This window comes from Helicoverpa armigera, chromosome 17 (genome assembly GCF_030705265.1).
Source record: "Helicoverpa armigera isolate CAAS_96S chromosome 17, ASM3070526v1, whole genome shotgun sequence".
Taxonomy (NCBI): domain Eukaryota; kingdom Metazoa; phylum Arthropoda; class Insecta; order Lepidoptera; family Noctuidae; genus Helicoverpa; species Helicoverpa armigera.
This window is the reverse complement of record NC_087136.1, coordinates 11,513,326-11,527,651: the sequence shown is the minus strand read 5'-3', so window position 1 is coordinate 11,527,651 and position 14,326 is coordinate 11,513,326. Positions and strand designations below refer to the sequence as shown.

General features: G+C 43.1%; 1 protein-coding gene across 4 annotated transcripts in view; it reads right to left on the bottom strand.

The window, feature by feature from the left end:
- Positions 1 to 283: 283 nt before the first annotated feature.
- Positions 284 to 14,326, bottom strand: part of LOC110379559 (lachesin) — a 190,100-nt gene continuing 176,057 nt past the window's right edge. For all 4 annotated transcript variants that reach the window (XM_064038747.1, XM_064038746.1, XM_064038745.1 and 1 more), the window contains exons 3-9: positions 9,598 to 9,737; positions 9,384 to 9,524; positions 9,212 to 9,305; positions 8,920 to 9,113; positions 8,741 to 8,846; positions 8,414 to 8,585; positions 284 to 1,378 (exon numbers count right to left, since the gene is read on the bottom strand). In XM_064038747.1, the coding sequence (XP_063894817.1) occupies positions 1,345 to 1,378; positions 8,414 to 8,585; positions 8,741 to 8,846; positions 8,920 to 9,113; positions 9,212 to 9,305; positions 9,384 to 9,524; positions 9,598 to 9,737 (881 nt within the window). In that variant the 3' untranslated portion in view covers positions 284 to 1,344. The remainder of the gene's footprint in view (positions 1,379 to 8,413; positions 8,586 to 8,740; positions 8,847 to 8,919; positions 9,114 to 9,211; positions 9,306 to 9,383; positions 9,525 to 9,597; positions 9,738 to 14,326) is intronic.

The window sequence follows — 14,326 nt, the reverse complement described above, 5'->3', positions numbered from 1 at the left end:
ACTATATCTGATCTTTGCTATCGATCACAATGGCAGTCAAACCTATCTATGTGGAAAGTTGCGGTTGGCGCGAGACTCACTTTTTATCTATACAGGATTTGTACGGAACCCTCGGTGCGCGAGTCCGACTCGCACTTGGCCGGTTTTTTTTCAAGAATGCTGAAGTTTATGTTACCGTTAAATATGGGCCTCATTGCTCTTACTTTTGTGCTTGTACCGATGTACCTGCTTGTCATTATTAGCCGCGGGGAGTACGAGAATGTCTCGCAATAACACTGCCAACAATGTTTCAACGATTTCATCTTTATTTTGTATTACTTACATTAGTATATTTACAAGTGAGGCAGTAACAGTGTTAACGAACCAAACTTATTTAACTCGGAACCACTGTTCGACGACATACGTTCACTGAAAGTAACAAGGAGTCGAGAGACGCGAGCGGCGCCGGCGGCGGCGCATAGCGCGTGACGTCACGCTCCGCCCGCGGCTCCTCACAATGTCATTATAATATGTATAATACATCGTAGTTGAGTGTAGACAATTCAAAACAATTCACGGATTATGATACAATTCCTTGCAGTGTTGTACTATTGAGCAGCTGTGAGGCGAGCTCGCTGTCGCTAGAGCAGCCTCGCACCGCGCGTGCCGGCACACAGGCACACGACACACTACTTCATTCTTCATTTGACACAGTCATACTTGTGTCAGTTTATTATAAAGAGATGTTTATTAGTTAAGTCAAAACACTATACCGAATTAAACAAAATTGAGGCTCTTTAGGCTCATAAAACACGTAATACAAGTAACTAGTGTGTAGCTGAGATATAATGAGGTAATATTGTAGAATGCGTCAGTTCTGAATTGAGCCGAGAGATCCCGCCTGTGTCGGACACGCGCCGTGCGCCGCCGCCGCGCATTACATCATTCAATGTTTCTATCAATATTATAATTAATGTAATAGTTTATAATAATTATGTACAATTTTACAAATGTGAAAGACTCGCGAGCGGCAGCCAGCAGCGAGGCGCCGCCCCGCTCGCGTCGTCAGCCTATGTACATAGTTTGTTTCCCATAATATAAACTTTAGTAGGTAGGTACCGATACGAATTTCGTCGTAATTTAATGAATCTTCTCACATATCGTTCATATCACAACGCGTACGACAGACCGTTCCATTATCTAAGTAATACATCTGAAATTTTTACAATACATTAACTTAAGCACTCCGCATCGCATGCGGCGTGTTGCTGGACGTGGGGCCCTCGCCCGCGCACACACTCTCACTCACGCACACACACACACTGTGTCCGCACATCACGCGGGCGGCGCAGGCCCCGCGCGACGCTATTTGCCGTCGTCCTCGTCGTGGCATAGCACCCTGCAACACACGCCATCAGAACAATCACTACTACTAGACACACGCTGTACTAGACAGGATTATTTACGAGAATTGAATAGTTTGTTTAATAAACTAAAAAAATAAGATGTAAACATTCAGACGTGATTGGTTCGTGGATGAGTGACCCATCTTGTCATTTGAAAGCCTGTCATTTTAATAAATCCTTGGAAGTCGTTACGGGTCGGTACTAAGAGATAGTTGTGGACGTCAGAGAGGCTGACACTGCATCTCAACTGCATCCGGTTAGACTAAGCCGACGCCAACATAGTTAGCAAAAGGATAGGTAGACGATGATATTATAAACATTCAGACTTCTATAGTACGGTAGGAAGAGAGTCCTTCAGAAATTCCTCTTAAACTGACCTTTTCTTTTTTTAATTCGCAATTTCACGGTGAATTGATGTGAGGGAGTAGTAATAATTTACATCTTGAAAATTAATTATAATTCATCTGAGATATAAATTAATGCTTAAAACTTGAATTTTATATGAAAATATTTTTTGACATCATATGATTTAGGTATATGTTTGCACACTAATTAGGTTCAATTTTGCCTGCTCTGGACTTCACAGTTAGCGAAAGAAATGAAAGACGGGTGTAGCACACGAGGTCTGTATTGCAACTAAACAATGTAACAAATAGCTAGAACGTTCTGGGCGGTCACGCACACATTCAAACTCAACATGCCGCCCACCAAAAGACCTAGTCTTTTACTAAACAAACAAAGTAAGTACTTAAATTCCTAATAAACTAAATCAAACAAAATGTGTGGACTGTATAAAAAGAAACACTTTTCACTTAATACTATTAAATTAAGTTAAAGAATGACTCAAACAAATTTAACTAGATAGCTATAGAAATGAACTAACAAACAAATTAACTTTGAACTAAATAACACTCAATACTTAGTCATAGTTACAGTTACAGTTAAACTCAGTCATAATTGATAGGCAAAGGACAAATTTTTGAAATAGATCTCTGAATGATGTTGTTGCGGAATTTAATGCTATAAACTCGGGTGAGACCGTCTTCTCCTGGATGTTTAGCTGTTATTCTTCCTAGAGCCCATTTTGAAGGTGGCAATTGGTCGTCCTTCAAGAGTACAACATCTCCGATTTCATATTCCTTTTGCTTCTTCATCCACTTTGGTCGTGATTGAAGTCGTGTTAGATACTCACTCTGCCAGCGACGCCAGAAATTAGCTACCAGGCGTTGACAGAATTGCCATCTGGATAAATAGTTGATGTTGACTTTGCTTAGGTCTGGATTAGGTATTGTCACAGGAGCTTCGCCTATCAGAAAGTGTCCGGGTGTTAACACTTCTATTTCAGTGTCAGCAGAATCCACAGGGATCAACGGGCGTGAATTCAGGCATGCCTCGATTTGGCACAACACTGTCATCAATTCTTCGTAAGTCAGGTAAGTATCTAAAATTCTTTTTAGGTGGAACTTGGTAGATTTGACGGCAGCTTCCCATAATCCACCGAAGTTCGGGCTGTACGGTGGTATAAAATGCCACTGCGTGCCGTCTGCTGCAAGAGCATCTGCTAGATGACCAGGTAAGTTGAGATTAGCTTCTTTCCATGCTGCTTGTAATTCTTTGTTAGCGCCTACAAAATTCCTTCCTTGATCGCTCCAGATATGAGCGCACCTTCCCTTTCGAGCCACAAATCTCTGGAATGCTCCGATAAATGCTTCAGACGTCAGATCTCCCACCAACTCTAAATGTATGGCTTTTGTGGCCATGCAAACGAATATGGCTATGTAGGCTTTGCGAGGCTTTGCTCCTCTACCCTTTGACATTAATACTTGGATAGGGCCAGCAAAATCTATGCCGCTGTTAAGAAACGGACGAGCCGGAGTGATGCGAACTTCGGGAAGGTCACCCATGAGCTGATTTCTCGTCATCGCCTTGTGACGAGCACATACAATACACTTGTGTATATGCGCCTTTATAATATTTTTCACTCGTACTATCCAGTATTTTGATCTGATGTACGTGAGCATTAATTGAATGCCTCCATGCAATGTCCTTTTATGTGCATCCGCTACGATAAGGGTTGAAAGTTGGTTCTTCGTGCCTAAGATGATTGGATGTTTTTGATCAGCACTTATATCGGCGTTGCGTAATCTTCCGCCCACCCTAAGAATCTCTTGATCGTCTAGGTAGGGATTTAACGTTTTCAAACAACTACTTTTGTTCACGTTCCGTCCTTTCTGTAAACTCTCAATTTCGGATGAAAATTCTTCGCCTTGAGCTATTTTTATACATTTTATTAATGCTTCTTCTATCTCATCAGTTGTCGTTGGTTTATCTAGGTTCTCAGAGTTCTTCTTATGTCTTAAAAATCTTAAACTGTAAATTATTGTTTTCAAAAGTTCTTGCAATGTATCAAAGTCTTCAAATTTCATACTTAGCATTTTAAAATTAACTGATATTTGTTTCATTTCCAATTCTGTAGGTTGAGTGTCTGTTTTCTTAAGTCTTAGGTTTTTATCTTTAAGCCATTCTGGCCCTTCCCACCATAATTTATTATTAACTAAATTGTCAACATAAATCCCCCTGGAACCAATATCTGCTGGATTATCCTTTGATTTAACATGAAACCACTGAGAATTAGCAACATTATCCAAGATTTCAACGACCCGATTGCTAACGAATTGTTTCCATCGATTTGGATCTCCTGCAAGCCATGCTAAAACTACTGTGGAATCTGTCCAGGCGTATGCTTCTTTATCATGCAATCTCATAGCTTGTTTCACTTGCGTTAAGAGTTTGGCTAAAAGCACCGCTCCACAGAGTTCAAGGCGCGGGAGAGATATGGTTTTAACTGGTGCTACTTTAGTGCGTGACGCGATAATTCCAGTTTTGATTTCTCCACTCTCCTTTTGTACTCGGTAATATACTACTGCACAGTAGGCTTTAGTTGACGCATCACAATAACCATGTAAACTTATTTTATCACTCTCTGTCTCGGTATGTATCCATCGTTTTATTTCTATTTCCGGTAACTTATTGAATCTTTCTCTAATTTTGTTCCATTCTTCTTTATGTGTATCCTTAACTTCTTCGTCCCAATCAAGTCTCTCTTTCCAAATATTTTGAATTAAAATTTTAGCAGGAATTATAGCTGGCGATATCCATCCTAATGGATCAAATAAGCGTTGGAAGTCCGCCAGAATATTTCTTTTAGTGATCAAGTCTGATTTAGGTTGTGGTAACTTGATTTGATAGTGAAACGAATCGGTTTTCATGTTCCAAGTTAAGCCCAATGTCTTAACTATGCTCTCGTTGGTATCCACACTTGCACTTCTCAGCGATGGTGGAATTGAATCTATGAATTCTTTGCTATTTGATGCCCACTTTTGTAAGGTAAATCCTCCACATGCTAATAACTTGTTTAACTCTTGGCTTGCATTTATGGCTTCTTGTACAGTATTATGTGAGCTGACGCAGTCGTCGACGTAGAAGTCTTCTGCTAGTATTTTGGCTCCTATTGGATATTCATGTCCTTCATCAATAGATAATTGTTTTATTGTTTTGATTGCAAGGTACGGCGCCGATGCTGTACCAAACGTGACTCTAAGCATGCGGTAGTCCTCTATCTTCTGAGTGGGATCTCGTCTCCATAATACTCGCTGATAATTTGTATCTTCTTTTGTGACGAGTATCATACGGTACATTTTATGTATATCTGCTATGAAGCAGATTCTCTTCATTCGACATCTCATAATTAGGCTTCGTAAATCTTCTTGAAGTTGTGGCCCCACAAACAGTAAATCATTGAGTGAATTATTCTTTGAGCTCTTGCAAGACGCATCAAAAACAATTCTGACTTTTGTGGTTTCACTGTCTGCTCTAATCACTGCGTGATGTGGTAGGTAAATTGACAAATTATTCTTCTCTTCTTCAGGAACTTTTTCCATGTGATTCATTTGTATATATTCTTCCATAACTTTACAATAGTCTTCTTTTAACTGTGGTTTGTTTTCTAATCTTCTTTCTAATTGTTCTAATCTCTTGAGTGCTATATCTCTTGTGGATCCTATTTCATGTGGTGATATTTTAAAAGGTAATTTTACGATGTATCTTCCGGTTGAATCTCTAGTATGCGTGGTTTCGTAAATATCTTCACACGTGCGTTCATCAACGGTATGTTTACGGGTTGTCGTATCATCAATGCTCCAAAGGTTTTTTAGAAGATTATCCATATTTATATCTACTTGTTGATGCATGACTAATACGTCATTGTTGGCATGTTGGTGTTCTGAAAGGTTACCGAACAATATCCAACCCAAACTTGTTTCTTGAGCGGAAGGTGTACCTGGTGGACCCTTTACTAAATTATTCTTCACAATCTCTGTATATACATCAATACCAAGCAATAGATCGACCTTGTTGGTCTTGTAGTATTGTGGATCAGCCAACGTTAACCCTTCCAGGGGTGACCAGTTTGCTTTGGGTTCAATTGTTGAATTAGGCAGCTTCGACGTTATGTGTGATTTTAAAACATATGCTCGCAGAGGGAGATTGAATTGTTTATCACATCTTGAAGAGATCTCCAACTGCACCACATAACGCACCGCTGTTGTCATGGATCCTACTCCTGTAATAGAACCTCGTACCGGAGTTTTCTTGAGTCGAATCAATTGAGTTGCATTCTCACTAATAAATGATGCTTGTGATCCAGGATCGATTAATGCTCGTAACGTAGTCTCACGACCACATTCACTCTTAACAAGAACTAACGCTGTGGCTAGTAACGCTCTTCTCTGCTTACATGCAAAGTTCACTACGATTGACTCATCCGGAAGATTTTCTTGTATGTTATTATGCGCATACATTGAGGAGATTTCAGGTGTGTTGTTATTCTTCTCTGTATCCTGAGAATCTTCTCCCTTCTTATTCTGATGAAGAAGTGAATGGTGGCGCCGTCCACAAATCCTACAAGAAGTCTTCTGTTTACAATAATACACTGGATGGCCTGATGATAAGCAGTTGTAGCATCGATTGTTTTTAATAACCTCATGTTTCTTATCCGAGTCAAGTTTCACAAATTCTTTACAGTGGCATAGAAGATGTTGACCATTACATAGTTTACAAGTTACAGTTACGGCTGATGTATGAAATACACGCTCCTTGTGTGTTCTTTGCATGCTTGAAGAAGTAGAACAGGTTAACTCGAGTGTATGGATTTGATTTTCCAAAAAGGTAATCATATTTTGTAATGTAGGTAGATCAGTTTGGTATTCTCGACTTACATACGATTCCCATTCTTTGTGTGTATCAGAATCCAACTTTTGCACTGTAATATGAATAATCACGGGGTCCCAGGAAGTTGTTGAAATGTTCAAAGACTCCAAACTATTTAAACACTCCTTTGTTCCATCAATTAAAACTTTCAACTGTCCCGGCGATTGCGTGTTAATCTTTTTAAATGTAAATAACCTTTTTAATATTGCATTAACTATAAGCCGCTTGTGGCTGTATCTATTCTTCAATGTTTCCCAAGCACTGTTATAATTTTGTTCTGTCACTGGAATGTGCTTGATTGTATTCCTCGCTTCACCCGATAAACACGACTTGAGATAATGCAACTTTTGAACGTCACTCAATGTTTTATTGTTCGATATTAAAGCCGTAAATGTAGGTAAATTAATTCTCGGAAGTTTAACCTCTGTGCTGCTCGCGCTGTCTTTTTGTGATGACGATGATGATGTATTCTGATTCGAGTCTCCTCCTTTCTCCTTGTCTAATAACCGTAGCGTATCCGTCATATCTGTTTTCACATCTAAATATATTTCTTCGCACTGACTGTATGAATCTTCCGTGAAATAGCTAATACTTTTCCGTTGTTCTTTCTTAGTAATTTTCAATAATTGTTGATAACTATTTCTGTACGTGTTCCAATAATCTTCTAAACATTGTAGTCTTGCTTCTATATGACCTTTAGTAAGTCTCGCTTTCGGTGTCTTCTTAAAGTTTGTCTTTGACTTCGAAATGTTATCCGAACAGTGCTGTAAAATATCCACTATTTGTTCCACGGCATCCATATTAATAACTTGTTGTAAACAGTCTTTAAAACGTTTGCTTCGTTATTTTACAACTCGAATGTTCCTCACACAATATATCTACGATTTCTATAACAGCCGTCGATGCTCCTTTGTTTCGCTAATGAGCTTCATATAGAAAAAACGGTTCGACGACAGTCCTGAGCGGCGTGTTGCTGATAATAATATTTCTTCAATGTGGCTCGTAATGGACCATGTTTGCACACTAATTAGGTTCAATTTTGCCTGCTCTGGACTTCACAGTTAGCGAAAGAAATGAAAGACGGGTGTAGCACACGAGGTCTGTATTGCAACTAAACAATGTAACAAATAGCTAGAACGTTCTGGGCGGTCACGCACACATTCAAACTCAACAGTATACTATATCTTTTTCAAGGAGTTTTTTTAAATTTATTGCAAAAAAATGGAAACTTATATACCGGGTGTGTCGTGAATACCTAATCACATATACTTTTTGATATTCTATGGCGAATTGTAAAAAAATTAACCTAGTCGATTCAGTGGTTTGGCCACTGGAGTCATTTTTCGTTTTCATAATTTATAACCTCATGTGTAAAGCAGACATAAAGCTAGGAGTATCGAATGTTTTGATCAGTTGACAGCTGTCAGTTTTCAAGGGTGAATTTCCGTTGTTTGTAATGACTGACTAGTGTTCCAATTCTCGCACATTTTTATTCTTTTTACTTTGAAATATATTTTTTATTTGTGCTAATCAACATAATATGAACCAGTATGTTAACGTATTTAATTTTATGTGATCAGGTACGATACACCCGATATTATAAAATAGCAACCATAAAATACAACTTTAAAATAATATTTAATAAGTAAATAAATAACATCTCTGATCTATGGATTTTTAAAACCTTACACAGTGACCATTACCTAAAATTATTTCGCCTAAGTATAAGAATAAAACAGAAATATGAATGGTTTACTGACGGGAATAGCAGCGCGAGTGCCGCGAGCAGCAGCAGCCTGAGCAGCGCGCGGCGCGGCGGCCACTGCGCATGCGCCAGCGCCGCGCCCAGCCCCGCCCCCAGCGCCCCCAGCGCCGCCGCCGGCTGCGCGCGCGCCGCCGCGTTGCCGTGCTGCATCGCCGCCGGCTGCTCGCCTGTCGTCATCATTGCCATTCGACTCATTATCATACGCGATATACACTGCTACAGGATAGTAAGCGACGGTCTACTTCCTACCCTTCATGGCAGATAAATGAAACACAATTAGAGTAGGCATGAGAAGTAGTGGGTTCGTGGCTATTGTACTGACCGCTGAGCACGTGCAGCATGACGGAGGCGGAGTCGAGGTTGGAGGGCGAGCACGAGTAGTTGCCGGAGTCCTCGCGCCGCGGACTGTAGATGATCAGGTTGCCCACCTGCAACAGACGCCGCTGTCAACACACTGCACTGCACATGTGTGCGTGCGTGCGAGCGTGTGCGTCACAGTACCGTGGTGTCGGGGGCGACGCGCTCCATGCGGATCTCGACGAGGCTCTTGTCGTAGTTGAGCACGCGCTCGTCGTTGTGGTACCAGAAGATGTAGGCGGGCTCCTCCAGCGCCTGCGTGATCACGCACTTCAGGCTCACCGTGGTACCCGCCTTCACGTACAGGTCCGACTCGCCCACGATCTCAATCTTTGGCACTGTCGACAGCACCAATGTTTACCATTACACTCTATCAATATTGTCAAATAGGCTCAGTTACAGGGCAGCGCTGAAGCTTAGAGCTGATCTGACTGACCTACAACGTTGAGCTGCACGAAGTGGCTCATCTTGGGCTCGGTGCCGACCTGGCACTCGTAGACGCCGGCGTCGCGCGCCTGCACGTATTTCACCTGCACACACGGGGCGTCATTACACGATGTTCACATGACACGAATATAACGAGTGCGACAGTGTGTACGAGTGTGCACCTGCAGCGTCCAGGTGTCGGTCGCCTCGACGAGGAAGGCCTGGAAGCGCTCGTCGGCGATGAAGGTGAAGCGGTCCACCGTGAGGATGTGCGCGTCGCGGCGCCGGATCCACGACACCGACTTGTTGCTCAGCTGGCGCACCTGCAACGTGGCGGACACGCGCTCAGTACGATCACGTCAGCAGCAGACACGGCAGGTGGACACAGTGGCGTACCTTGCAGGGCAGGTAGGCGTGCGTGCCGAGCTGCGTGGTGATGTTGTTGGGCGCCGAGGGGTCGAAGTAGGGCCCGGTGTACAGCCCCACGTAGCGCTTGGCGAGCCGCGGCCCCGCGCCCGCCTCGCCGCACGACAGCACTGAAACACACAAAACGACTCTTATTCACTGCTTTACACTAGCTTTATTGTTAGGAGTATCCAAAACTATAGCCTCAGGGGTAATAGGATCTGTTCTATTCACACATTATTCCATAAGCATACATTAAATGATACGCATAACAGTATTATAGAGCCGCGCCACGCCGTAGCGTTGGCAAGCTGCTACGCGGAGAGGGAAGTATCCTGTGTCCGGTGCGCTCGCCTACAGTTCCACTCTCGATACATCGGGCGCAAGGGCGCACTAATAAAAACGAGTTTTATGTTAGTGCCCCCTCAGCCCCCCGCGTCCTTCCCCCCACCTGGTTGGATTACACCGCTAGATCTAATTAATTACAAAATGATGAACTGATTCTACTAGCAATATTTTATTTTCCTCAGCGTGATTTAGCCATGTATGTTTTTTTATTATTGCGACACTTTAACACACGGTCAGTTAGCCCAAGGTAAGCTAAAGCTTGTGTTATAGGTGCTAACACAACTGATAAACCACATATACTTCAAATATACAAGGTTTTACAAAGGTACTCGTAGGTAAAGCTGAAAGGGGTCATCAATCTATCTTTTCTACATTTTTGGCTATGATAATTTATTAAATTTTAAAGACATTTTTAACACGTTGTACATACTCATAAGTACATATTATAACATTAGAGACTACAGACAACACACATGCTCATCACACAACTGTCGACCGCGCCGGGAACCGAGTGATCGTTGCCCCGACGAACTCGCTAGAACTCATAAGTGTTGCAACTAGAATCATACCCCGGCTGTCATTGAACATCATTTTTGTCAGTCGTAGTCAGAAGCCAGTAAATCTGAAAACCAGTCGTAATAAGGGGTATTGGGTTGCCCGGGTAACCGGGTAACCGGGTTTAGGTAAACAACAGTGGAATCGGCAGGTGATAAACTTAAATAATACATTAAGTACTGGATGTATTTATTTGTGATACCATTTTTAGTCGTAGAATACCTACTGAGCAAATAGTTGGTCAGCGTGTCATCAGCCGCACTTGGCTCTTTAGTGAGGATGTGGCAATGGGACCTCGGATTCCGGAATAAATTTACTTTTTATCGACACCACCCGTCTACGCCGGATATTGACCATCGAAATGAAATCGCAAATCACTGCACTCGTCGAGTTCCGGCGACACTCGCACTTCTCTCACACACGAGTAGTTGCGCATGTCTGTCGGAATTCGTGTAGTGGCGCGGTCTGAGTGCACTGCATGATGCGCAATAACTAACGTGATGTGACCAGATCATGTACTCGCTGGAGTCAGGGCGGGGTGGGGTGGGGGGGAGGTCTCCATTAGCGGCGCCAGGTGTTTGCCCGGCGCACACTCGCCGCTCGCCTCTAATGACGCCGACGCGCTGTGTTTGCGCACAAACACCCACTCCACACAACACTGGCACGTGCTGCCAAGCTGTACCACATGTGTCCTGAGACCTGATGTGCTGAGTGCTAGTCCATGTGATATGTTACAAGGTACTGGAGAATAGCCTCCCAATACCCTGACATTGAATTGGGTAGGTGTAAATAAGCCGCTGAACTACATTATATTTTAAGTAAATCTACCCGAACGTAATTGTTGAACTACGCAACTGGAATGAGATAGATTACGTCATAAAAGTTACGCCCCAACGCATCTGTAAGTGCTACGTGCTACGCGTGTCCGCTACGAGCACCGCTACGCGTGTCCGCTACGAGCACCGCTACGCGTGTCCGCTACTAGCACTGCTACGCGTGTCCGCTACTAGCACTGCTACGCGTGTCCGCTACTAGCACTGCTACGAGCACCGCTACGCGTGTCCGCTACGAGCACCGCTACGCGTGTCCGCTACGAACACTGCTACGCGTGTCCGCTACGAGCACCGCTACGCGTGTCCGCTACGAGCACCGCTACGCGTGTCCGCTACTAGCACTGCTACGCGTGTCCGCTACGAGCACTGCTACGCATCGCCGTCGTCTCCCACGTGACATTATGTATTCCATCGTTATGTAAATTCGTTTCAACTTCAATTTTGTTCGAGTATTTTACATTCCCGCTTAATTCTTCGTTAATTATGTAAATTAATTATTTCTGATGATCATTAATTAGTATAAATGGAGCCGCCTTCATTTCCTCGTCGATGAGAAATTGTTTGGATCACGATCATTATAAACTTAGAATATCAAAGAGTCTTCTAAATACCGTGAGTTCATTTATTGTGGTATGATTCGTTTCAAATGATTTTCATTATAAGATGTGGCATGTTGTAGGTATTAGATTCTCGTGAATAACTATGCAGTCGTCGTTGTCACGTAAGCGAGGCGCAGAGTCTGTGAGTGAGCGGTTGTGACCGCTCGCGGGGAGCGGCGAGGCGGTGGGGGTCAGGTCCAGGAGGGTGTAATTACAGCTGCAATCAGAGTCGCAATCAGTGGCGCGGCGCCGACAGTCGGCGTGTCCGCGACGTCCCGGGCGCGACGCTCACCGCACACTTCAGCTCAGCTTGTCATAGTGTACATTATCTTCTTGCAATCACAATATACACAATGTATATCGTTGCTTCACTCCTGTACACTACGCGGTGCAAGACGACCATAAAATGTAGGTATGTAATAAATGTCTACAAAAATAAGCACGTTCAGCAGTATAGTAAACATGCACCGTTGGGTTTGTAAATATGATTAGTAAGTACTCGGGCAGGGCGAGTGAGGGGGCCGGTGCGCGGGGAGGGGAGGGGGAGGGAAGATGGCGCTGATCGCATGCCGCGGCCACATTCGGCCGCGCCGCGTTGTACAGAATGTTCCCTTTAATTTGCAACACACAACAGCGCACTAAATCACTCGCCGGCTCGAGAGCGATATTAAATTCATAGCGTGGCGCTCCGACATTATAACAAAACAAATATTCCACCTAGTTATACTATAATGGCTTTTTATTTCATCGCTTCGACCTCTGCAATCGCAAAGTGCAAACACCGCCTAAAATTAATATTTGAGCTCGGGATTATGGAATTATAGCAGGTGCTCGGGAGCGCGGTACGCCTACTGTATTACTATTGTGACTATCTCCAGCCGATTATATTGTCAAAGCAAGCAAGGCAACACCCATATCACTTATTAACTGGCAAATAGTTAACTAATTATCCAATTCACGTGGCTTATCTATACTAATATTATAAAGAGGAAAACTTTGTTTGTTTGTTTGGTTGTAATGAATAGGCTCAAAAACTACTGGACAGTTTTTAAAAATTCTTTCACCATTCGAAAGCTACATTATCCACGAGTAACATAGGCTATATTTTATCCCGGTACGGACAGTAGTCACCACGGGACGCGGGTGAAACCGCGGGAAAACGGCTAGTTAAATATATAAAGCATTTAATGATGATGATGTGACGGCGTCGCGGTACGGTGCGGCACGGCGTGATGCGGTGCGATGCGGTGCGGTGCGGTGCGGTGCGGTACTGTAAGGCAGGGCGGGGCGTGACGAGTGCTTTAAGCCGACTCTCAGTTTTTGCTCGGGTGCGGAGACGTTAAATATTTAATGGCTGGTGAGAGGAGGCTCTCGCCGGAAATCAATTGCGTATATTAATACTACGACTGTTATTTTATGGCTAATAATGTCTAATTTAATGGAAAATAGTGTATAAAGTATGGTTTTCGACATTATGTTTTCAAAAAAGAAACACTTTCATAATTTAAAGAGAGAGAGAGAGATTTGCTGTTTATTAGTTTTTGTAGTCGCACGTACGAGAGGTATTAACTGAATAGGAGTTGTTATGAATGTATCGTATCGGCTGCATGTCGTGTATGCAATCGTTTAGTAGTATTTGAATAAAGTGCACGAACAGCGAGTAGCACACGGCATCGTTTGCAGAGCATTTTGTTTGATATTAGCGCAGTGACGAGGTGTTCACATGACACGTGTACTCCTGATGATTACATCAGTGACACACTCGTGTGCGTCACAGCTGCAGCGCTCACTGCGGCGCGATGCGAGCTCATCATCATCCTCCTGCCCTTATCACAATGTTATTTGGACTCAGCGCAAGAGTTATAATAATTTGTGTGAGCTTGAGCTTGTCGGTTTCTTTCAAAGTAAATTGTTTAATTTTATTGACGGTGAGCGAATTGCAAATAACACAAATAGTTTACGAGCGCTTAAGTGAGTGTTACGGCGGTGAGCGCTCCAGAGGGCAATAAAGGGAATTATTCATCGGAGAGCGGCGAGTAATTAAATAGAAATTAGGAGAGAGCCCGAGGAAGTGTACTTATATAAGTTGTAGCTGCAGCACCGGATACAAATGTATTTCCGTCATATTGTTGAGTTTTACACGGCTCGAATGTGCGGGTTACGTAACCCGCTCTCTGCCTGTGCCCCCCCCTCCCGCCCCGCGCCGCACTCCGCTACACACCCGCTTTCACGTTGCACCGCTCTAAAACGGATTCTCTTTACAATATTTCTTTTCCAGTTCGAATGTGAATTTCCCGCGGCGATGCGAACTATTCATGCGCCTGAAGAGGAAAATTTATTGCGAGATATTTTTTTAACTTCCATTTGAATCGAAGTTTAAATATT